The sequence below is a fragment of the Hordeum vulgare genome, chromosome 2H, assembly GCF_904849725.1.
Source record: "Hordeum vulgare subsp. vulgare chromosome 2H, MorexV3_pseudomolecules_assembly, whole genome shotgun sequence".
Taxonomy (NCBI): Eukaryota; Viridiplantae; Streptophyta; class Magnoliopsida; order Poales; family Poaceae; genus Hordeum; species Hordeum vulgare.
This window is the reverse complement of record NC_058519.1, coordinates 68,504,292-68,530,172: the sequence shown is the minus strand read 5'-3', so window position 1 is coordinate 68,530,172 and position 25,881 is coordinate 68,504,292. Positions and strand designations below refer to the sequence as shown.

Below are 25,881 nucleotides of genomic sequence, written 5' to 3'. Positions count from 1 at the left end.
CGTAAATAACTTTTTTTAAGAACAACACGCTTTATTCGCATTATAATATTTTGGGGATACATAGGTTGTCAGAAGGACTATCAAATCATAGATGACGGCCTAGAGCTAGGTAGTGCCATCGAATAATCCGTGTAAATAACTGTGTATATGTATCCGTGTCACACTGAATAATCCGGATCCGTCTGGGTCTTTATTTTGCAGCCCAGTTGATAGTCGGCGGCCTGCCGAACACCCGCACCGCCTTATATTACGGCCTATCCTTGCTCCTCCTAGCAATACCCCCAAGGCCCCAACCGACGCACCACACAAGCCCGCCGCCATGTCGTCCGGCGACGATGAGAGCGCCTCCAGGCTCCATCGCCGGGAGAAGGACGAGGACAGGGACCGCGACCGCTACCACTCCTCCTCCCGCCGACGCCACGACCACTCCTCCTTACGCCACCACAGGGACGGCGATCGCGATCGCGACCGCCACCACAGGAACAAGGAGCGGGATCGGGAGGAGCACAAGGCGCGGGAGCGAGCGGAGGAGAAGGAGAAGGAGAGGCAGCGTCAGGAGGAGCGGCACGGGGAGAAGAAGTCGAGGAGGCGGAATGAGTTCGATGACGAGGAGAACGAAGACGGTGAACGCCATCGCAAGAGCCGCCGCCGTTCCTCGCACTCGCACCACCGAGATCCGGAGCCGGAGGCGGCGCTGCTGAACGGGGATGGGGAGGAGGCGGAGAGGCAGCGGAAAAAGAAGGTGGAGGAAGACGAGGATGCCGAGCAGCGGCGGCAGAAAAAGAAGATGGAGGAAGACGCGGATGCCGAGCAGCGGCGGCAGAAGAAGAAGATGGAGGAAGACGCGGATGCCGAGCAGCAGGGGCAGAAGAAGAAGATGGAGGAAGACATGGGGGGCGAGCGGCTCGAGGACGAGATGGAGCGGCGCCGGCGCCGCGTCAGGGAGTGGCAGGAGAAGAAGCGCCTTGAGCAGCAGGAGGACGGTGCCGGCGGTGTCGAGGCTGATGGCGCCGGCAAGTCCGGGGCGAAGTGGAGCTTGGACGGCGAGGAGTCGGATGAGGACGCCGGCGCCGGGACAGACGCCATGGACGTCGACGTGCCGAACGGGGAAACTAGCGGGGCTAGCATGGAGGAGGACGAGATTGACCCCCTCGACGCGTTCATGAACTCCATACAGTTGTCGCCGGCGACAACATTGAGGGAGAGCGCGGTTGCTTATTACGGGGAGTATCATGCAGGCGGCATGGTCTCCAACGATGCCACCGGCAATGTCGATAAGAAAACGCCGATGGAAGCAGCACCCACGGGGAGAATCATGCAAGGGGACGAATCTGACTCGGATTACAGCGACGAGGACCCTGAGGGTGGATCGGAGCTGATAAACCTTGTCAAGAAGACCAAGGCAGAGAAGCTGGTCACCGCGGACCACTCCAAGATCGACTACCAGCCATTCCGGAAGAACTTCTACACCGAGGCGAAGGACATCAAGGAGATGCCGGCCGAGGCCGCCGCCGCATACCGCGAGCAGCTGGACCTCAAGGTGCGCGGCAAAGGCGTCCCGAAGCCGATAAAGGCGTGGGTACAGAGCGGCCTGACCAGCAAGCTGCTCGGCACCATCAAGAAGCTCGGCTTCGACACGCCGATGGCGATCCAGGCGCAGGCGTTGCCGGTGATAATGAGCGGACGCGACTGCATCGGCGTCGCCAAGACCGGGTCCGGCAAGACCCTGGCGTTCGTCCTGCCCATGCTGCGCCACGTCAAGGACCAGCCGCCCGCCGCGCCCGGGGACGGCCCCGTCGGCCTCGTCATGGCGCCCACCAGGGAGCTCGTGGTGCAGATTTATTCAGACATCAAGAAGTTCTCCAAGGCCTTCGGCGTCAACTGCGTGGCCGTGTACGGGGGCTGCGCCGTCGCCCAGCAGATCAGCGAGCTGAAGCGCGGCGCCGAGATCGTCGTCTGCACACCCGGCAGGATGATCGACGTCCTCTGCACCGGCGCCGGCAAGATCACGAACCTCCGGCGGGTCACCTTCCTGGTGCTGGACGAGGCCGACAGGATGTTCGACATGGGCTTCGAGCCCCAGATCACCCGGATCGTCCAGAACACCCGGCCGGACCGGCAGACGGTGCTCTTCTCCGCCACGTTCCCGCGGCAGGTGGAGATGCTGGCGCGCAGGGTGCTGGCCAAGCCCGTGGAGATCCAGATGGGCGGCCGGAGCGTCGTGAACAAGGACATCGCGCAGCTGGTCGAGGTGCGGCCGGACGCCCAGAGGTTCCTCAGGCTGCTGGAGCTGCTCGGGGAGTGGTCTGCCAAGGGCAAGATCCTCGTGTTCGTGCGCTCACAGGACAAGTGCGATTCCCTGCTCAAGGAGCTGTTCCAGCACGGGTACCCCTGCCTGTCCCTCCATGGCGGGAAGGATCAAGACGACCGTGAGTCCACCCTCGCCGATTTCAAGAGCAACGTGTGCAGCCTGCTGATCGCCACCAGCGTCGCCGCAAGAGGTTTGGATGTCAAAGACCTCGAGCTCGTCGTGAACTACGATGTCACTAACCATTACGAGGACTATGTCCATCGTGTCGGGCGGACGGGCCGGGCCGGCAGGAAGGGCTGCGCCGTGACGTTCATCTCCGACGAGGAGGAGCGCTACGCGCCGGACCTCGTCAAGGCGCTCGAGCTGTCCGGACAGGCCGTGCCGGAGGACCTGAAAGCCCTGGCGGACCGGTTCATGGCCAAGGTGAAGCAGGGGACGGAGAAGGCGCATGGAACTGGCTACGGTGGAAGTGGTTACAAGTTCGATCACGAGGAGGAAGAGGCACGGATGTCCTTGAGAAGGGCTCAGGGGAGGGCGCATGGGTACGAGGAGGACGAGCCGGAGCAAGATTCAGACCACACCGGGGAGGAGGAGGACGACGGAGGCGCCGCCGCTCTGGCGGCACCACCCACCATGGCTCCTAGCAATGCCAGCCAGCCAGCATTGCTCCCTCCACCGGCTGCGCAGAACGGCGCCGCTGCTGTGGCGGTGGACGTGCAGCGCGTTCTGGCGAGGATACAGGCGCAGGCAGCCCCGGAGCACTACCAAGCCGAGCTCGAGATCAACGATTTCCCGCAGCACGCGCGCTGGAAGGTCACCCGGAGGGAGACGCTGGCGCCCATCGAGGAGTGGACCGGAGCGGCGGTCACCACCAGGGGCACCTTCATCCCCCCCGGTCAGATCGTCGCCGCCAACCAGCGCAAGCTCTACCTGTATATCGAGGGTCCCAACGAGTCCTCTGTCAACAAGGCCAAGGCACAGCTCAAGAGTGTCGTTGAGGATTGCGCCAACCAGGCGCTCAACCTGCCCGCCGGGAAGTACTCTGTCATCTGATCTGCAGGTGTAAACATTACTAAGTTCTATGTTTGTTTTTTTTGGCTTGCATATTTTCATTTATTTACTGATTATGTTCTGGGTCTCATTGCAGATCACAATCCTGGACTTCTCAGACAAGCAATTTTTAAAATCTAAGCCATTATATTTACTTCCTCATTGTTGAAGTTTACTATAGCATGCAATTTTTGACAGTTTCTATGATTTTTTTAACATTTTTTGGTGCTTTTTGGACAGGAAGCTTAGAATGCCGGTGGCAGCTGCCTTTCTTCACACGGTGGGCTGTCGCATGGTTGTGAGAAGGCACCGAGTTTTCTGGTGCAATTTTAAAGTTGTGCCCTTCGGAGTGATGGTGGAAGGGAGCACCTGATTTGGATCGGTCTATGATATTATTCTGCTCTTTTGGAAGATGTTACAAAAAACTGCACCATATATTTTAGTTTGAATTATATATGCATCACTTTTACATTGTGAATTGTGATTCAGTTCGTTTCATATATGTTAAACAGTTCAGGCATGATGCTTCCGATAGATATATGAACATGTTCTTGTTTTGATATTCAGATGTCTTGTTTTCAAGCCGAGGACCATGTTTGCGAGGTGGTGGAGCCGCTGGTGCTCCAAAGGGTTGGCTCTCATATTTTCATTGATTATATTCTAACAACCATGTTGTTCTCTCTTCATCCGATCTTCCACTTAACAGCTACTCCTCTTCCAACACTCATATAATTGTGCATGAATTAATGTAAAAAAATAAGGAGCAACAAGTAATAAAAAAAATAACCAAGTTGCGGCAAAATGGTGTAAAAGTAGATAGCTACAATTATGGGTCTCACTATGTCATATCTAGATGTGAGGTGATGTCTCATATCCAACGTGACATCATCTCTAATGTCCACCCCCCCCCCTCAAATGTTCCGATCGGTCTCTTACTCCCGGTCAGCTTTGTTTGGTCTCATTTTTTTTGTTTCTCACCACATGTCCCACCCTATCCAGCGTGGGCACCATCTTCCTCCCCCATGTCGTGCCTTGTTGTTGGGATTTTCCATGGATCTGTTGATTGTTTATGTCAAAAAGAAATTGCCCAGGTCTAGGCTTGTTGACAAAGATGCACTTGCTTGTCGAAGAAGCTTCGATGTGGGGGGGGGGAGCAAAACCTAGAAACGGTTTATGCTACTTTTGTCACGTGGAGGAACAGACTTGCACCCCCATCCCTAGACCCCCCCCCCTTCCCCCTCATGCATCGTCCCATCCAATCCATCCAATTTCAATCCCCAACACTTCTCTCCCTCCATACAGCTGCCATGGATGGACCAACAAGATAGAGCAAAGAAGAAACAAATCTGGAAGATCCGTAGAAAGGGAAAACAACAACTTGTAGGACAAAAAACATGTGAGGCAGTGGAAGTTTTGCCCCTGCCCCATAACGGTAGAAATCCCTTGCGGATCCTTGTGTGTGTCAATAAAAATCCCCTCTTTCAAAATAATTTGTGCCCCCTTCCTCTATGAGTGTGAAACAACTTTCTCTATTGATTTCTTGATACTCCTCATGATTTCCCATGTATGCACTACTTTTGTTGGTTGGTCTTGGAAAAAAATCAGTGAACAAATAACTACATCAGCTGATGGTAGAATGTGTGTGGACGCTAAAACCAAGAAGAAACAGAAACATAACACCGGTGTGATTGTCTGCCTGAAAAAGTCCATAACAGTGCATAGTAGGGGGGTCGACCACACGCATGGTCTTAGTTCTAACTGATTAGATAACTGCATATCACTATGCTTTGCATGTTCATATAGTTTGTGTGTTCACACAGGATGTGCTCATCCTTTCACTAACTGAAGGTAAAAAAAAGCTTCTACTTTCAGTTTTGTTCCAATTTTGGCACATGTGCTTTCACACACATGTACTAAGAAAATTCAGTAGTTGCACATTGCCACCCAAGATGGCATTTTCTAAAAGACATTTCTGTCTACAACCTGATCAAAATAAATCATATGTCTCACTCGAACAAATAAATGGCATCTTTAAGTTGTTAGAGAAATGAGAAAGTGCTGAATCTGAATAGGTAGCCATCTATTTTCAAGGAAAATAACTAAAATCTATTTTATAACAACATAATGTTTGACTTTAAAATTGTTGACTACATGTAATGAAGATAGCTATGCAGGGGACTATGTTGGGACTCGGGCAAGATTTGGGGCAAAAAAGCATTGCTTCAGATTTTACATGGAACACTAAAATGTCCAATAATGTAAATCTTAATGTTCTATTTTGATTGCAGCATGCGCAGTCCCAATACCCACGAGTGATGTTTGACCCGATCCTTTTTGGAATGCAAAACAACACAACAGTTTTTCTACCGATGTTTTTCCATTATTCATTTGCCCGTCATGTTCATCAGTTTGCAACAGCAACAAATCCTTTGGCTATTCGTACTAGCAAATTTATTCCTTGGGCTAGTCAACATATTGGCCCTTTCATGCACGAGAGACATGTTGTAAGCTTTTGTGTTGGAAAAAATGTCAGTAAAATGCTTTTGTAGAGAGACATGTAAAAAATAGTGTGTTTTCTCTTTTCAAGTGGACATGAGTTGTATCTAAAATCAAGTTTGAACCAAAAAAACAAAAAAATGCAGGCATGGGCTTTGGATGAAGATATGGGCATGAACATGTCATATACACACATGCTACTTGTTGTTGATTCTGAGGTTTGTACTGATACACATAAGTGTGACACTGAAGTTGTTTTATGGCTGGTAGAAAAGAAAAGAGGTTTTAAAATGATTTAAATATATTTATGTTGTGCAAGCTGCCTATTTTATTTCACCACACATGGATTGCTATCCTATTGCTCCCAAGGAATGATCAACAACCTGAAAATGCACCAAAAAACATATATATTCAATATCATAGATAAATTAGTATGATCAACAAACATTTGGATTAAACCACATATCTAATAAAACTTTCTTGTTGTTTTTGTATTTTATTTTTTCAGAATTAAACATTCATGATAACAGGGCGAAACTCAAACTTGAGTCAGCAAATTGAGTTGGACATACCTACATCAAGCACCTATCTTGAAGACAATGTGACTCTAAAGATCAAGTACTAGGTGTATTCAAGCAATTCCAAGCCTTAGTTGAGAGAGAAACTGAGAAGAAGATCAAGTGCATTCGCACTGATAATGGAGGAGAGTATATTGGGCCATTTGATGCATATTGCAAGCAGCAAGGTATTAGGCATCAATTTACTCCCTCAAAGACACCACTGCTGAGAGGATGAACATGACAATTGTGGAGAGAGTTAGATGTTTGTTGTCAAGTGCAAAGCTACATAAACACTTTTGGGGTGAGGCTCTGATGACTGTAGTTTATCTTATTAATCTCTCACCAAGTTATCCTTTGCAGGGAGATGTTCCTAACAGGGTTTGGTGTAACAAGGACATCTCATATGACCACCTAAAAGTTTTTGGGTGCAAGGCCTTTATTCATATTTCTCAAGATGAAAGGTCAAAGCTTGATTCGAAGACATGACGATGCATCTTTCTTGGCTATGGAGGTGATGAGTTTGGCTACAAGCTGTTTGACCCTATATCAAGGAAAGTTGTGAGAAGCCGTGATGTTGTGTTTGTAGAAGATCAAACAATTGAGGATATTGTAAAGACAAAAGGGCGGGTTCCTTCTCAGCAGCACCAAGACATGATTGATTCTGACCCAGTTCCAGTAGCTCCGGCTCATGTGCAAGTTGAAGCAGATGCAGAAGATGATGTACATGGTGGTGCGGGTGAAGAAGATGCTCCCCAATAGCAGAAAGAGTATGATGCTGAAGTTGATGATCTGGATCAGCAGGAAGCACCAGCACCAGAAAGTCCACAACCGCTCCACTCAGAAGATCCAACAGAGGTCGAATTCCTTCCAGCAGGTATCCCTCAAATCAATACGTGGTGTTATTATCTGACGGATCAGAACCTGAATGCTTTACAGACGCAATGGAAGATGAGCACAAGGAGGAGTGAAAAAATGCTATGCAAGAAGAGATGGATTCCTTGCATAAGAATCATACTTATGAGTTGGTGAAGTTGCCCAAAGGCAAGAATATTTTGAAGAACAAGTGGGTCTACACAATCAAGCAAGAAGAGCACACATCACATCCTAGGTACAAGGCCAGGCTAGTTGTAAAAGGATTCGGCCAGAGAAAAGGCATTGACTATGATGAGATTTTTTTCTCCAATTGTGAAGATGACATCCATTAGAGTAATCCTTGGCATGGCAGCAAGCCTCAACTTGGAGGTTGAGGAAATGGATGTGAAGACTCCATTCCTTCATGGTGAGTTGGAGGAATAAATAAACATGGATCAACCTGAGGGATTTCTTGTGAAAGGCAAGGAAGATTATGTGTGCAAGCTGAAGAAAAAGTCTCTATGGCCTAAAACAAGCACCAAGACAATGGTACATGAAGTTTGAAACTATCATGGGGGAGCAAGGCTACAAGAAGTGTAGCTCAGACCATTTTGTGTTTATTCACAGGTTCTCAGGTGATAATTTTATCATATTATTGCTGTGTGTTGATGATATCCTGATTGTTGGCAAGAATGTCTCTAGGATTGCTAAGTTGAAGAAGGAGTTGAGCAAATGTTTTACCATGAACAAAGAACATTCTTGGAATGAGAATTGAGCGAGACAGAAATTACAACAAGTTGTACTTGTCTCAAGAGAAGTATATTGAGAAGGTACTTCAGAAGTTCAGGATGGAGAATGCTAAGGTTGTGAGTTCTCCACTAGCAGTCCATTTCAAGTTAAGCAAAAGGCAATGTCCTACCACTAATGAGAAAAAAAAGGAAATGCCAAATATTCCTTATGCTTCAGCGGTTGGGAGTTTGATGTATGCTATGGTGTGTTGGGGAACATCGCATGGGAAACCAAAATTTTCCTACGCGCACGAAGACCTATCATGGTGATGTCCATCTACGAGAGGGGATTTTCGATCTACGTACCAATGTAGATCGCACAACAGAAGCGTTAGTGAACGCGGTTGATGTAGTGGAACGTCCTCACGTCCCTCGATCCACCCCGCGAACCGTCCCACGAACCGTCCTGCGATCCGTCCCACGATCTAGTGCCGAACGGACGGCACCTCCGCGTTCAGCACACGTACAGCTCGACGATGATCTCGGCCTTCTTGATCCAGCAAGAGAGACGGAGAGGTAGATGAGTTCTCCGGCAGCGTGACGGCGCTCCGGAGGTTGGTGGTGATCTAATCTCAGCAGGGCTCCGCCCGAGCTCCGCAGAAACGCGATCTAGAGGTAAAACCGTGGAGGTATGTGGTCGGGCTGCCTTGGAAAAGTTGTCTCAAATCAGCCCTAATAGCTCCATATATATAGGAGGAGGGAGGGGAGGCTTGCCTTGAGGCTCAAGGAGCCCCAAGGGCTGCGCACCAAGGGGAGGAGGAGTCCTCCTCCAATCCTAGTCCAACTAGGATTGGAAGGTGGAGTCCTTCTCTTCTTTCCCACCTTTCCCTTTTTTTTCTTTCTCTTCTTTTGGTTTTTCTTTCTCTCTTGCGCAAGACAGCCTTGGGCTGACCCCACCTACTTGGTGCGCCACCCCCAAGGTCCTTGGGCCCTCCCGGGTGGGTGGTCCCCCCTCCCGGTGAAGATCCGGAACCCATTCGTCATTCCCGGTACATTACCGGTAATGCCCGAAAACCTTCCGGTAACCAAATGAAGTCATCCTATATATCAATCTTCATTTCCGGACCATTCTGGAAACCCTCATGACGTCCGTGATCTCATCTGGGACTTCGAACAACATTAGCGGGACCTGGATGCCCATATTTGATCCTACATATTCTACGAAGATCTTATCGTTTGAACCTCAGTGCCAAGCATTCATATAATCCCGTATGTCATTCCCTTTGTCCTTCGGTATGTTACTTGCCCGAGATTCGATCGTCAATATCCGCATACCTATTTCAATCTCGTTTACCGGCAAGTCTCTTTACTCGTTCCGTAATACAAGATCCCGCAACTTACACTAAGTCACATTGCTTGCAAGGCTTGTGTGTGATGTTGTATTACCGAGTGGGCCCCGAGATACCTCTCCGTCATACGGAGTGACAAATCCCAGTCTCGATCCATACTAACTCAACGAACACCTTTGGAGATACCTGTAGAGCATCTTTATAGTCACCTAGTTACGTTGCGACGTTTGATACACACAAAGCATTCCTCCGGTGTCAGTGAGTTATATGATCTCATGGTCATAGGAACAAATACTTGACACGCAGAAAACAGTAGCAACAAAATGACACGATCAACATGCTACGTCTATTAGTTTGGGTCAGTGAGTTATATTCCTCCGGTGATCAACATGCTATATTCCTATGACCATGAGATCATATAACAATGTTTTGACATCCTATGTGCAATATTTCATAAATAATGCAGCAACTACTAACGTAATTCTAACAGACTTTCAGCATCGCTACGAGTGAGAAAGTCTCATCATAGTCAACTGTTTGATCTTGTGAGAAACATCTTTGCGACAAGTCGAGATTTTCTTAATAGTGACTTATCACCATCATCGCCTGTCTTCCTTTTAAAGCTCCATCTTTAGTCAATAGTCCTATGACCATCAAGTAGTTCTTCCAAAGTCTACACTTTGTTTTCATACATGGATCCTCTCTCGGATTTCATGGCCTCGAGCCATTTTTCAGAATCCGGGCCCACCATTGCTTTCTTCATAACTCGTAGGTTCACTCTTGCTCAACAACATGACCTCCAAGACAGGGTTACCGTACCACTCTGCAGTAGTACGCGACCTTGTGAACCTACGAGGTTTGTAGTAACTTGATCCGATGCTCGATGATCACCATCATCAGCTTTCACTTCAATTGGTGTAGGCGCCACAGGAACAACTTCTTGCGCCCTGCTACACACTGGTTGAAGTGATGGTTCAATAACCTCATCAAGTTCTACCACCCTCCCACTCAATTCTTTCAAGAGAAACCTTTCCTCGAGAAAGGATCCGTTTCTAGAAACAAACACTTTGCTTTCGGATCTGAGATAGGAGATGTACCCAACTGTTTTGGATATCCTATGAAGTTGCATTTATCCGCTTTGGGTTCGAGCTTATCAGACTGAAACTTTTTCACATAAGTGTCGAAGCTCCAAACTTTCAAGAAACGACAGTTTAGATTTCTCTAAACCTCAGTCTATACTGTGGCATCTCAACGGAAATATGCGGTGCCCTATTTAAAGTGAATGCGGTTGTCTCTAATGCATAACTCATAAACGATAGTGGTAATTAGATAAGAGACATCATAGCATGCACCATACCGAATAGTGCGTGGCTATGACGTTCAGACACATCATCACACTGTGATGTTCCAGGTGGCATGAAGTGCAAAACAATTTCCACATTGTCTTAACTGCGTACCAAAACTCGTAACTCAGATATTCATTTCTACGATCATATCGTAGACAGTTTATCCTCTTGTTACGACGAACTTCACTCCGAAACAGAATTGAACTTTTCAATATTTCAGACTTGTGATTCATTAAGTAAATACTCTTGTATCTACTCAAATCGTCATTGAAGTAAGAACATAATGATATCCACTGCGTGCCTCAACACCCATTGGACTGCATACATCAAAATGTATCACTTCCAACAAGTTACTATCTTGTTTCATCTCAATGAAAACAAGGCCTTGCTCATGTGGTATGATTTGCATGTCACTAGTGATTCAAAATCAATAAAGATCCATCAGCATGGAGCCTCTTCATGCAATTTATACCAACATGACTCAAGCGGCAGTGCCACAAGTGAGTGGTACTATCATCATTACCTCGTATCTTTTGGCACCAATATCATGAACATGTGTAACACTACGATCGAGATTCAATAAACCATTGAAGGTGATTATTCAAGCAAATAGAGTAACCATTATTCTCTTTAAATGAATATTCGTATTGCAATAAACACGATCCAATCATGTTCATGCTTAACGCAAGCACCAAATAACAATTATTTAGGTTTAACACCAATCCCGATGGTAGAGGGAGTGTGCGACATTTGATCATATCAACCTTGGAAACACTTCCAACACGTATCATCACCTCGCCTTTAGCTAGTCTCCGTTTATGCCGTAGCTTTCATTTCGTGTTACTAATCACTTAGCAACCGAACCGGTATCCAATACCCTCGTGCTACTAGGAGTACTAGTAAGTACACATCAACATCATGTATATCAAATATACTTCTTTCGACTTGTGCCAGCCTTCTTATCTACCAAGTATCTAGAGTTGCTCCGCCTCAGTGATCGTTCCCCTCATAACAGAAGCACTTAGCCCCGGGCTTGGGTTTAATCTGGGGTCTCTTCATTAGTGCAGCAAGTGCTTTGCCGTTTCACGAAGTATCCCTTCTAGACCTTGCCTTTATCGAAACTTAGTGGTTTTACTAACCATCAACTATTGATGCTCCTTCTTGATTTCTACTTTCGCAGTGTCAAACATCGCGAATTGCTCAAGGATCATTGTATCTATCCTTGATATGTTATAGTTCATCACGAAGCTCTCACAGCTTGGTGGCAGTGACTTTGGAGAACCATCACTATCTTATCTGGAAGATCAACTCCCACTTGATTCAAGCGATTGTCGTACTCAGATAATCTGAGCACACGCTCAACGATTGAGATTTTCTCCTTTACTTCGTGGACAAAGAATCTTGTCGGAGGTCTCATACCTCTTAACAAGGGCACAAGCATGAAATCACAATTTCATCTTTTTAGAACATCTCGTATGTTCCGCGACGTTTCAAAACGTCTTCGGCGCCTTGCTTCTAAGCCATTAAGTATTTTGCACTGAACTATCGTGTAGTCATCACAAACGTGTATGTCGGATGTTCACAACATCTACAGACGACGCTCAAGGTGCAGCACACCGAGTGGTGCATTAAGGACATAAGCCTTCTACGCAGCAACGAGGACAATCCTCGGTTTTACAGACTCAGTCTGCAAAGTTTGCTACTATCAACTTTCAACTAAATTTTCTCTGGGAACATATAAAAATAGTAGAGCTATAGCCCAAGCTACATCGTAATTCGCAAAGACCATTAGACTATGTTCATGACAATTAGTTCAATTAATCATATTACTTAAGAACTCCCACTCAAGAAGTACATATCTCTAGTCATTTGAGTGGTACATGATCCAAATCCACTATCTCAAGTCCGATCATCACGTGAGTCGAGAATAGTTTCAGTGGTAAGCATCTCTATGCTAATCATATCAACTATACGATTCATGCTCGACCTTTCGGTCTCATGTGTTCCGAGGCCATGTCTGCACATGCTAGGCTCGTCAAGCTTAACCCGAGTGTTCCGCGTGTGCAACTATTTGGCACCCGTTGTATGTGAACGTTGAGTCTATCACACCCGATCATCACGTGGTGTCTCGAAACGAAGAACTGTCGCAACGGTGCACAGTCGGGGATAACACAATTTCGTCTTGAAATTTTAGTGAGAGATCACCTCATAATGCTACCGTCGTTCTAAGCAAGATAAGGTGCATAAAGGATTAACATCACATGCAATTCATAAGTGACATGATATGGCAATCATCATGTGCTTCTTGATCTACATCACCAAAGCACCGACACAATCTTCTTGTCACCGGCGTCACACCATGATCTCCATCATCATGATCTCCATCAACGTGTCGCCATCGGGGTTATCGTGCTACTCATGCTATTACTACTAAAGCTACGTCCTAGAAATATAGTAAACACATCTTCAAGCACAAACGTTAGTTTAAAGACAATCCTATGGCTCCTGCCGGTTGCCGTACCATCGACGTGCAAGTCGATATAAACTATTACAACATGATCATCTCATACATCCAATATATCACATGACATTGTTGGCCATATCACATCACAAGCATACCCTGCAAAAACAAGTTAGACGTCCTCTAATTGTTGTTGCATGTTTTACGTGGTGACCATGGGTATCTAGTAGGATCGCATATTACTTACGCAAACACCACAACGGAGATATATGAATTGCTATTTAACCTCATCCAAGGACCTCCTCGGTCAAATCTGATTCAACTAAAGTTGGAGAAACTGACACTCGCCAGTCATCTTTGAGCAACGGAGTTACTCGTAGCGATGAAACCAGTCTCTCGTAAGCGTACGAGTAATGTCGGTCTGAGCCGCTTCGATCCAACAATACCGCGGAATCAAGAAAAGACTAAGGAGGGCAGAAAAACGCACATCACCGCCCACAAAAACTTTTTTGTTCTACTAGAGAAGACATCTACGCACGAACCTAGCTCATGATGCCACTGTTGGGGAACGTCGCATGGGAAACCAAAATTTTCCTACGCACACGAAGACCTATCATGGTGATGTCCATCTATGAGAGGGGATTTTCGATCTACATACCAATGTAAATCGCACAGCAGAAGCGTTAGTGAATGCGGTTGATGTAGTGGAACGTCCTCACGTCCCTCGATCCGCCCCGCGAACCGTCCCACGAACCGTCCCGCGATCCGTCCCACGATCTAGTGCCGAACGGACGGCACCTCCGTGTTCAGCACACATACAACTCGACGATGATCTCGGCCTTCTTGATCCAGCAAGAGAGACGGAGAGGTAGATGAGTTCTCGGGCAGCGTGACGGTGCTCCGGAGGTTGGTGGTGATCTAATCTCAGCAGGGCTCCGCCCGAGCTCCGCAGAAACACGATCTAGATGTAAAACCGTGGAGGTATGTGGTCGGGCTGACTTGGAAAAGTTGTCTCAAATCAGCCCTAATAGATCCATATATATAGGAGGAGGGAGGGGAGGCTTGCCTTGAGGCTCAAGGAGCCCCAAGGGCTGCGCACCAAGGGGAGGAGGAGTCCTCCTCCAATCCTAGTCCAACTAGGATTGGAAGGTGGAGTCCTTCTCTTCTTTCCCACCTTTCCCTTTTTTTTCTTTCTCTTCTTTTGGTTTTTCTTTCTCTCTTGCGCAAGACAGCCTTGGGCTGACCCCATCTACTTGGTGCGCCACCCCCAAGGTCCTTGGGCCCTCCCGAGTGGGTGGCCCCCCCTCCCGGTGAAGATCCGGAACCCATTCGTCATTCCCGGTAATGCCCGAAAACCTTCCGGTAACCAAATGAAGTCATCCTATATATCAATCTTTGTTTCGGGACCACTCCGGAAACCCTCGTGACGTCCGTGATCTCATCCGGGACTCCGAACAACATTCGGTAACCAACCATATAACTCAAATACACATAAAACAACGTCGAACCTTAAGTGTGCAGACCCCGCGGGTTCGAGAACTATGTAGACATGACCCGAGTGACTCCTCGGTCAATATCCAATAGCGGGACCTGGATGCCCATATTGGATCCTACATATTCTACGAAGATCTTATCGTTTGAACCTCAGTGCCAAGGATTCATATAATCCCGTATGTCATTCCCTTTGTCCTTCGGTATGTTACTTGCCCGAGATTCGATCGTCAGTATCCGCATACCTATTTCAACCTCGTTTACCGGCAAGTCTCTTTACTCGTTCCGTAATACAAGATCCCGCAACTTACACTAAGTCACATTGCTTGCAAGGCTTGTGTGTGATGTTGTATTACCGAGTGGGCCCCGAGATACCTCTCCATCATACAGAGTGACAAATCCCAGTCTCGATCCATACTAACTCAACGAACACCTTCGGAGATACCTGTAGAGCATCTTTATAGTCACCCAGTTATGTTGCGACGTTTGATACGCACAAAGCATTCCTCCGGTGTCAGTGAGTTATATGATCTCATGGTCATAGGAACAAATACTTGACACGCAGAAAACAGTAGCAAAAAAATGACACGATCAACATGCTACGTCTATTAGTTTGGGTCTAGTCCATCACATAATTCTCCTAATGATGTAATCCCGTTATCAAGTGACAACACTTGCCTATGGTCAGGAAACCTTGACCATCTTTGATCAACGAGCTAGTCAACTAGAGGCTTACTAGGGACAGTGTTTTGTCTATGTATCCACACATGCACTGTGTTTCCAATCAATACAATTATAGCATGGATAATAAACGATTATCATGAACAAAGAAATATAATAATAACTAATTTATTATTGCCTCTAGGGCATATTTCCAACATGGTGTGTACAAGGCCTGACATTGCCCATGCGGTTAGTACTGTGAGCAAATTTATGTTTAATCCAGGAAGACCTCATTGAGAAGCCTTGAAGTGGATTTTGAGATATCTTCGGGGCAGCACAAGTCTGAAGCTTTGCTTTGGTAGTGGTGAGGCCAAGCTGATTGCTTTTTCAGATTCACACATGGTTGGAGATGTTGACAGAAGGAAGTCTACTTCAGATTACTTGGTTACCTATGCAGGGGGAGCAGTGTCATGGCAAAGAGGCTACAAAAGTGTGTGGCACCGAATACAACCGAAGTTGAATTCATCGCAGTAACAGAGGCGAGCAAAGAGCTATTGTGGCTAAAACGGTTGGCTTGTGAGCTTGGTTTTAAGCAAGACAAGTATGTGTTGTTTTGTGACAATCAAAGTGCTATCCACGTGAGTAAGAATGCAAGTTTTCATTCAAGGTCTAAGCATATAGAAGTCCGCTATCATTGGATTCGAGATGTGTTGTATTCCAAGCAAATGCAACTTCAGAAGGTTCACACCAATGACAATGGGGCTGATATGTTGACTAAAGTGGTGACTAGGAGGAAGCTAGAAGTATGACGCCAGCTCGCTGGCATGGCTGCCGGAAGGTAGTGAGACCCTCCGTGATGTCGGGAGGGGGAGTTTGTTGGGCTAAGTCCCTCCACATGGAGGTGTGTTGGCAGCCCAACATCATCCCATAAGTCCAACACATGTGAGCCATTGATCCTCGCTACATCCAACGGTTGAGAGTGCTTTCAAGAGAAGAAAACCCTAGCCACTCCACCCCTGCCTGTGGTGGCTGCCATTTTGAGAGTGAGAGAGAGCACACAAGAGAAAACACAACCTGTTTGAGAGAGGAAGGAGAAGAAGTGGACGTTCTATCCAGATTTGGTGCATCTGACTAGATAGTGTTTAAGCTAGTGATCGGAGGCTTAAACGTCCTTGGATCAACCCCAAACTTGGTGAGCTCATTCCTTACTTTGAGTACTTCGGTCTGGTTAGCTGGTTTGAGGATTGGGTCAGTGGAGCATCAGATTTGAGCGTGGTATTGTCAGCCCTGACTGCTGCAGTTTCAGAACAGAGTAGTTTTGGGAGACGAACAACTTGGGTAGGCAAACGGTGTCCGATTGAGCTGAAATTTTGAGGGATCTTAGGAACTTGTGTGTCTACTTGTCTGCCAAATTTGGTGATGTTTGGTTCATCGGTTTAAGAGCAGTTTGCAATATAGTGAAGGGGACAGAAGTTGTGTGTACTCTGCTTTGCTGAAATCTTGCCTCTTGTGGTTGTTGTTGTTGTTGCCGGTTGGTAGTGTGGAGAGTGTGTTGTAAATATCTCTAGAGGTTCTAGAGAAGACTTTGTACTCATCATTCTCATAGTGAAGTTGAGTGGATCGGTTGGTCCACAACCGTGGTTTTTTACTCCTCAACTTGAAGAGGTTTTCCTCGTTAAATCATGTGTCACATGTGCATGTTGTTTGTGTTATTATGCTGCTTACTTGTTGGTTTAAGCTGTCCTCAAAGTTCATCACAAGAGAAGGGGGATGTGTAGTGTGCATATTTCCCGTGCAGGTGAATTTGTGTAGCTCATTGTTGCTATCCATCCCCAACAGATTGTTTATGTCAAAAAGAAATTGCCCAGGTCTAGGCTTGTTGACAAAGAAGATGCACTTGCTTGTCGAAGAAGCTTCGATGGGGGCAGCAAAACCTAGAAAGGGTTTATGCTACTTTTGTCAGCTGGAGGAACAGACTTCCGCCCCCATCCCTAGACCCCCACCCCCTCCACCCATTAACTCTTCCCCCTCATGCATCGTCCCATCCAATCCATCCAATTTCAACCCCCAACCCTTCTCTCCCTCCACACAACCGCCATGGATGGACCAAAAAGATAGGGAAAAGGAGAAACAAAACTCGAAGATCAGTAGAAAGGGAAAACAACAACTTGTAGGACAAAAAACATGTGAGGCACTGGAAGTTTTGCCCCTCCCCTCTAGCTGTAGAAATCCCTTGCGGGTCCTTGTGTGTCAATGAAAATTCCCTCTTTCAAAATAATTTGTGTCCCCTTCCCCTGTGAGTGTGAAACAACTTTCTCTGTTGATTTCTTGATACTCCTCATGATTTCCCATGTATGCACTACTTTTGTTGGTTGGTCTTGAAAAAAAAACAGTGAACAAATAGCTACATCAGTTGGTACTAGAATGTGTGTGGATGCTAAAACAAGAAGAAACATAAACATAACACCTGTGTGATTGTGTGCCTGAAAAAGTCCATAACAGTGCATAGTAGGGGGCTCGACCACATGCATGGTCTCAGTTCTAACTGATCAAATAACTGCATATCACTATGCTTTGCATGTTCATATAGTTTGTGTGTTCACATAGGGTGTGCTCATCCTTTCACTAACTGAAGGTAAAAAAGCTTCTGCTTTCAGTTTTGTTCCAATTTTGGTACATCTGCTTTCACTGACATGCACTAAGAAAATTTGCAGTAGTTGCACATTGCCACCCAAGCTGGCATTTTCTAAAGAACATTTCTGTCTACAACCTGATCAAAATAAAATCATATGTCTCACTTGAAAAAATAAATGGCATCCTTAATTTGTTAGAGAAATGAGAAAGTGCTGAATCTGAATAGGTAGCCATCTGTTTTCAACGAAAAATAACTAAAATCTATTTTATAACAACATAATGTTTGACTTTAAAATTGTCGACTATATGTAATGAAGATAGCTATGCAGGGGACTATGTTGGGACTCGGGCAAGATTTGGGGCAAAAAACATTGCTTCAGATTTTACATGGAACACTAAAAATTGTCCACACATGTAAATCTTACTGTTCTATTTTGATTGCAGCCTGCGCAGTCCCAATACCCAGGAGTGATGTTTGACCCAATCCTTTTTGGAATGCAAAACAACACAACAGTTTTTCTATGATGTTTTTCCCTTATTCATTTGCCCATCATGTTCATCAGTTTGCAACAGCAGCAAATCCTCTGGCTATTCGTACTAGCAAATCGATTCCTCGGGCTAGTCAACATGTTGGCCCTTTCAAGCACCAGAGACATGTTGTAAGCTTTTGTGTTGGAAAAAATGTTTGTAAAATGCTTTTGTAGAGAGACATGTATAAAATAGTGTGTTTTTCTATTTTCAAGTGGACATGAGCTATATCTAAAATCAAGTTTGAACCAAAAACAAAAAAAATGCAGGCAGGTGCTTGGATGAAGATTTGGGCATGAACATGTCATATACACACATGCTACTTGTTGTTGATTCTGAGGTTTGTACTGAGACACATAAGTGTGATACTGAAGTTGTTTTATGGTTGGTGGATAAGAAAAGAGGTTTTAAAATGATTTAACTATATTTATGTTGTGCAAGATGCCTATTTTGGTTCACCCTACATGGATTGCTATCCTATTGCTCTTGAGGTATGATCAACAACCTGAAAATACTCCAAAAAAACATATTCAATATCATAGGTAAATTAGTATGATCAACAATCATTTGGATTAAGCCACGTATCTAATAAACTTTCTTGTTGTTTTTGGATTTTATTTTTGTAGAATTAAACATTCATGATAACAAGGCGAAACTCAAACTTGAGTCAGCAAATTGAGTTTGACATACGTACGTCAAGCACCTATCTTGAAGACAATGTGACTCCAAACTGGGACCTATGAGGTTTGGTTCATCTGTGCATGCTTTGATATGGAAGAGATGGTCTACCAACTCCTCATGCATACTTTTTACAAGCTTTAGGGATATGTGTTAGAGACAATTGCATTGAAGATGATCGAGAGAGTGATGATATTGATGTTGATACATTGGACAAAAAAATAATCACTGAAGAAAACAATAGTCTTATTGGTGCTGGAGATGAGGTTGAGCAGACTAATAATGCAACTATGGATGAGACCGACAATCGACACAAGATGAGATAGACAATTATCTGGAGAATGAGAGTGTTGTTGCAGCTCAACGTTTTAACCAAGATGTTTGCAGCCACCATGTGCTCTAGATGGGCATGGATTTTGATTCATCCATCGCAGCACAAGCATTTTACAATGAATATTCTTCCATCTATGGTTTTGTTGTGCGAAAAGAATCAAAATACCATGCACAGACTGTCCAGGAGTGGCGAGTCTCGTTACATTTTCAGGGCAACCGGAGTGGAAAAGTACTTGATGAGAAATAGAAAAGAGGCTAGGAGAAAAAAAAGGCAAGAGAAGAACTTGCAAGCTAGCAACAAAGACAAGGAAAATAAGATGGGATGTCAATTTTTTTTTCCTGAGAATATCTTTATGTCTTAATATACTACACTTTGTTTCAGATCTAACGTGTGGAGCACATGGTACTTACTAGTATAATGGATAGTTTTATACAAAATTGTTATACTTCTAACTTATTTTTAATAGGATATATTCATAACAAAGTATAATTTACATAGTTCACATAATTAATCATACTATTTTATTGCTAAATATAAGTTATAGTGTTTTTATACAACTACATTGTATATCGTTTCCAAATACATTTGTTTTGTGTTAAATTTTGCTTGCATTTAAAAAAGGCCCCCCTGAAATATATAGTGTTATAGAGAGAGAGAGAGAGAAAGGGAGGGAGGGAGGGGGAGAGAGATAGAGTATTTCCAAGTATAACGGTGCAGTGTTAAAAGTGTATGATTAATACAAATATCTTAATATCGGTTTCTAGTGTGTGATTTGGTAAGTATATTTATAGAAACTTTGAGTATTAAGCTAAGTGGATATCATGGATTCTCTGTCGGTATGACAATGGTCAAACATGACTTAGAAGTTATAATGTGCTTATTAACATGTTAACAATGTATGCAAGCTTAGACAAAAGTAAGTAGGAAAAGTTAATTTTGTGTCCCTAGTTGTGCCTCACTTGGCAATTTTACCCCTAATTTTTAAAAACTCTCTGTTCTACCCAAGCCACCTCGATCCTCTTATTCTTTTGTATGTTGATCGCCCCTAGTTGTGGCGGTCATTTTCTACCATTCACCACTCCTCTTGTTGCATGCCGACATGATTGAATTACAATGTATTGAATTTGATACATAAATTATGGTTTGAACCTTGATCCACATACACGCACCACATTACAATGATTTCAAATTAGTGAAAAGTATTAGTTATAAAATATAACAAGTGCAGTACAATAATTAATAATCATATATATGAGTGAAATGAGTGTCAGTCGATGTTCAACATGTAGACCGTTAGTAGAAGCCGCACATAGTACATGGGTTAGTACTTGGTGGAACGAACGCGGACCAAAGGGCCCCTTGCGAGTTGAAGATTTGGCCTCTCGAAGAGCTCATTGCACAACTCGGCGGGCGTGAGTATGGTCATTGGACTCATACCAGGTCAGATCCTTAGCCTCTCATCCGGGGTTGCCTCCTCAAGGATGCACACTACGAGGTCGGTGAACCACCTCTCAACAATCTTCTCAATCGCTGGGAGAGAACAACGGGACATTGAAACACTTTTGACCCAAGCTAATATTGCCTCCTTGAGGTGCTCTGCCCGATACTTATCCCGTATCCATAGATAGTGCTTCTCCATGTGTGCCGCAGAGACCCCCTCCGACAAATCTTTTGGTGGTCTCATCTGTTATTTTTAGCAGACAATAATATTTAGAATATATACATATAGAAAAGATCACAAGGTTAATATATAAACATATGACACTCGTATATGTAAAGTAGAGATCACAAGGTAACAATCATTGTGTCATGACAAAGGTTAATGTTTTTCACGGTTTACTAGAGTAGAAAGGAGCATGTATATCACCATCTTGATGTTTCATTCTCCTGTCTCATTCTTATTCACTTTCTGCCCCGCTGTAAAACATCCCCTCATCCCTCACTACATGGCGATTGATGATATTCGTGAGCAGTCTCTGAAGGCGATCGTGCTCGGTCCAAAAGTGAGCTAGCTTAACTTTATTCGGAATATCTTCAAACCATTTCTGCAACATTGAATCACTTATTAACAATGGTCCTGCACGCACATAGTCATCCATCAAGACCATGGTATATAGTAGCCAGACATTTGCGTATTTTCACCTTTCGGTTGTTGCCGGCAAGGAAAGCTAGTGTTAAATTTGTAATATGAATGCCACATTTTCTTACGGTCGGACTTATGACACATAATAAGAGCAAGATTGAGAACTTTCTTCAGATCGGTCCACGACTTCTTAGGGTCTCTACTGGAATAAAAAATGAAAGAAAAATTCACATTACCTTTGCTAAAAGATGACATAAAGAGTGGAAGAAATTCGGCGAAACAGAAATAAATCGACGTTTTGCCAAAACATTAACACTCATGTCGATACCTGCTAATATAAGAAAATGTTACTACAATGGATCCTAGTTAAAAACGAAAGAAAAATTCAACATGACCTTTGCTAACAAAAGGACATTACGAGTGCCAGAAATTTGGCAAAACAAAAATGAATCAATGTTCGCCAAAACGTTGACACTCATGTGGACCTGCAAATTTAAGACGACGATGCTACAATGGATCCTAGTTAAAACATAAAAGAAAATTTTGACATGACCTTTTCTAATAAGAGGACATAAAGAATGCAAGAAATTCAGGAAACGAAAATGAATTGACGTTTCACTAAAACATTGGCACTCATGTCATAGCATACAACTATAAGTCAACCGCACTAGAAGGGTTCCTACGCATAAATTTACCAAATATTTCTAAAATACTAGTATATATTTACCCTAAACAATGATTTAACCATCATACAAAATAACACTAAGAAACATTGGCATGTATTTCTAAACTACAAATATTTACACCAGACACAAATCTAACAATGCATACGGGGGAGATGGGACGCTTGGAGTTCAAATGTAGCCCGAGGTCTTCGATGTTGGTGGGGGAGGGGGACATGGCCGCACCGCTAGCCATCGGGGTGGAGCTGGGCGGTGACAGTGGCGACGATGATGAGATGCCTCCTCCGGTGTTGGAGGAGGAGGTCATGCGCGCCCGCGACAGCGCGAGGAGGGGCGTGGCGGCAACGATGGGCGCGATGGTGATGAGGGGCGACGAGCGGCGGCGAGGGGCAACACGGCGACGTGGAGCGCGCGCGGCGGCGAGGAGCTATGGCACTGACGGACGCGACCTCTACTCGAGCGAGATGTGAGGGGGGGAAGAGACGGCGCGGGGAGAAGTGACCAGTTTTGGGGAGCGGGGGGAATGGTTTTTGTGTGAAAACTGAACCGCCAGCATAGTGGAATTGCAAATGACGGGTAGGGTATAAAGCCCTCCACACATATGAAAACAAGTAGTGGCGGTCAGTACCAGCGATTTAGCTGTGGCGGAGTTGTAGGCCTGCCCGTCACAACTGGTAGAAGGGTCAGTGGCGAGCGCGATGCGTATGAAAACAAGTAGTGGCGGTCAGTACCATGACGACCCTCCCATAGAACGTAGGTCGCACACCCATGAGGCGGTTGAGCCTATTTAAAAAAACATCGTTGTGTAACTTGGTCAAATGTACGACGGCTTTTAGTACTACCTCCGTCACGGTTTAAAAGGCACGGTTAAATTTACTAGCATTTTCACAATAGACAAGGTTTAAGGCACATTGCATTTATTTCTATCTTCTAATTAGTACTTCGTTGTACTAATTTTATATGCATGTGTAGTGTGAATGCTATTTTTAAACTCATTTCACAATCAATCAATAACCACCTAGGTTCTAGAGAATTACCATGCACGCCTTCTAAACCGTGACGGATGGAGTAAAAGGCCATTGTACGCACCCTCATTAATTTCGAACCATGCTATTAAGGATACCCCTAGTCAAAAGTGGATTCTTAAACGTCAACAACTAGGTAAACTTCTTTCTTCATACGCCTACCTTTCTTTTTTCTTTTCATCTTTGACCATCTATTTGACTTGTTGGCTCTATTGAGTTGACATTTTTCACATCACAAGCCATGTTTGCCATTATTGAACCCACCCTTATGAAATAATTATATCCTAAGATATTAAGATTTTTGATACGATATGAAGTTGGTTGCATTTTTCTTTTCCAAATAGACAGTGTTTGGTTTGGTGGGGGTCAGATAAGTTGTCCTTTCTTTGTGGGCAACATTCACGTCTCAAGTTTGTTGTGTTTTTTTCACTTGCTTTGTGCATTAGTTGGTTTGCTCACATGTCTTAGATTTTAACCTTCTGATTCGAGAGGCTCATTTTTTCCTCCTATAAAGGATGTATTTTATTGACTTAAAATGAAACATCAAAAAAGAAATGAAGAGCTTGCACCCCAGACTTTGTATAATTAAGATGTGCATAGTCAACCACAATGCACGCATACAAAAATATACCGACAAATAGCAAAGTCATATAATACAAAAGCTATGTATAGACAAGGAAAAAAAAATCCAAAGTGACCAAATGTGTGATCGGCAAAGGCTCGTATGTCACTTCAATGCCTTTGAAGTTGATGCATATTTTGTAGATTATTTTTAGGATCATCTTTTGTAGATTTGGTCATACGTGTTTTCACTTGAAGCTTGTAGGACATCACTGCGCGAAAGATGAAACTAGACATCGATAAGAAGGGTACCGATGTAACTTCTAGTTTTATCTGTGAATTTTATTATTTGCTAGTGCTAGTTTTAGTTCCCTCGATCTGTATATCTTTGCTTATATTCCACAAAACGCATTGTTGTACAAAAAATTAAGGGAGAGTTCATTGTTGTTTTAAAAGGGGACTTCTATGAAATCACTAGTTGAAGAGTACACCTTTCAACTATTACTCCCATCTCACTAGATTGCGATAAATGGAACACTACACGTGTGCCACTTGTCGCAACCTCGAAGTTTTTCCAATTTTTTTGTAGATCCGTATTTTCAAAACGTTTTATCTCCTAAACCATGCGTTTAAATCTTGAACTATTTTCACCGTTGGGTTTCTTGCATCGAGATCTTCAAAACTAGATCCCATGTTGATAGGTTTTGACAAACTTTTTTCATGTAAAAAATCGGACGAAAAAACCAACGTTTTTTACCTTTCCGAGACACACGGTCGTGCCTCTCGCGATAGCAATACCGTGCCTCTCGCCGAAGCAAAACCGTGTCTCTTGTGGAAAAAAAGAGAGCAGAAAACGCGTCTTTTTCCTTTACGAGAGGCACGGCCGTGCCTCTCGCGATAGCAAAACCGTGCCTCTCGCGGAAAAAAGAGAGAGCAGAAAACACGTTTTTTCCTTTCCGAGAGGCACGACCGTGCCTCTCGCGGGAGCAAAACCGTGCCTCTCGCGAAAGCAAAACCTTGCCTCTCGCGAAAAAAAGAGAGCAAAGAATGCGATTTCCCCTTTCCGAGAAGCACGGCTTGCCTCTCGCAATAGCAAAACCGTGCCTCTCGCGGAAGTGAATCCGTGCCTCTCACGAAAAAAAGAGAGCAGAAAACGCGTTTTTCCCCTTTCCGAGAGGCACGACCGAGCCTCTCGCGATAGGAAAACCGTGCCTTTCGTGAAAGCAAAACCGTGCATCTCACGGGGAAAAAGAGAGGAGAAAACGCGTTTTTCCCTTTCCGAGAGGCACGGACGTGTGGAAGAAACCCGAAAAAACCACTCTAAAAAACCGAAAACACATGCGAAAAAATAAAAAAAGTAAAATACGAAGGGAACTCTCGGAGCACGACACGTAGCGGCAGCTGAGAACGCGCCAAATGGTCACGCAGGGGAGTGATCGCTGGGAGGCTCCCGAAGGAGTGCTCGCTAACTTTTTTTTGACAAATCAAATCTTTATTTCTCAAATAATGGCAAGATCGTTTACAATATGATGATAAATAAACCGGGATAGCATCTTCCCAAATATCAGAAGACCTATTAGAAAGAGATGATTTCGCTCTGCAATCAGCTACACAATTTGCTTCTCTAGGGCACTTATGAACTTAAAAATTTGCATAGTCTAGACTTAGCTCTTTGCTTTCCAGGAGAATAGTCGCTTCCTGCCCAAGAAATTTTTCAGTGTTGAAATCTTCAACAACATTAGAGCTATCAGACTCAATGTGCAAACTGTTGCAACCAATGTTAGCTGCGAGATAGAGACCATTCCAAAGAGCAATTGTCTCTGCCCTATCCACCCACACCACATGCGGGATGAACTAGCCAGCAGCAGCTATAAACTCACTACGGTCATCTTTTGCCACATCTCCTGTACCTGCATTCATTGTTTCTGTGCTAAAGGGTGCATCAACATTAATATTTACCACACCTATCCTTGGCTTGCGCCACATATGATCACTCTTCACCATCTGTTGGTTTGGTGTTAGTGAACGGATGAAATTAGTCACTAGGA

The 25,881-nt window shown here is 44.6% G+C and overlaps 1 protein-coding gene across 1 annotated transcript; it reads left to right on the top strand.

The window, feature by feature from the left end:
* The first annotated feature begins 319 nt into the window (after positions 1 to 319).
* Positions 320 to 3,400, top strand: LOC123429597 (DEAD-box ATP-dependent RNA helicase 42-like). Its single transcript, XM_045113622.1, has 2 exons — positions 320 to 688; positions 767 to 3,400. The coding sequence occupies exons 1-2, from the start codon at positions 320 to 322 to the stop codon at positions 3,362 to 3,364; spliced, it is 2,967 nt and encodes a 988-aa protein (XP_044969557.1). The 3' UTR covers positions 3,365 to 3,400.
* Positions 3,401 to 25,881: the final 22,481 nt, after the last annotated feature.

Coding starts and splice junctions, on each gene's coding strand:
- LOC123429597 (XM_045113622.1), top strand. CDS start 320: ATGTCGTCCGGCGACGATGAGAGCGCCTCCAGGCTCCATCGCCGGGAG. Junction 689..766: donor ACCGAGATCCGGAGCCGGAG/GCGGCGCTGCTG, acceptor GAGGATGCCGAG/CAGCGGCGGCAGAAAAAGAA.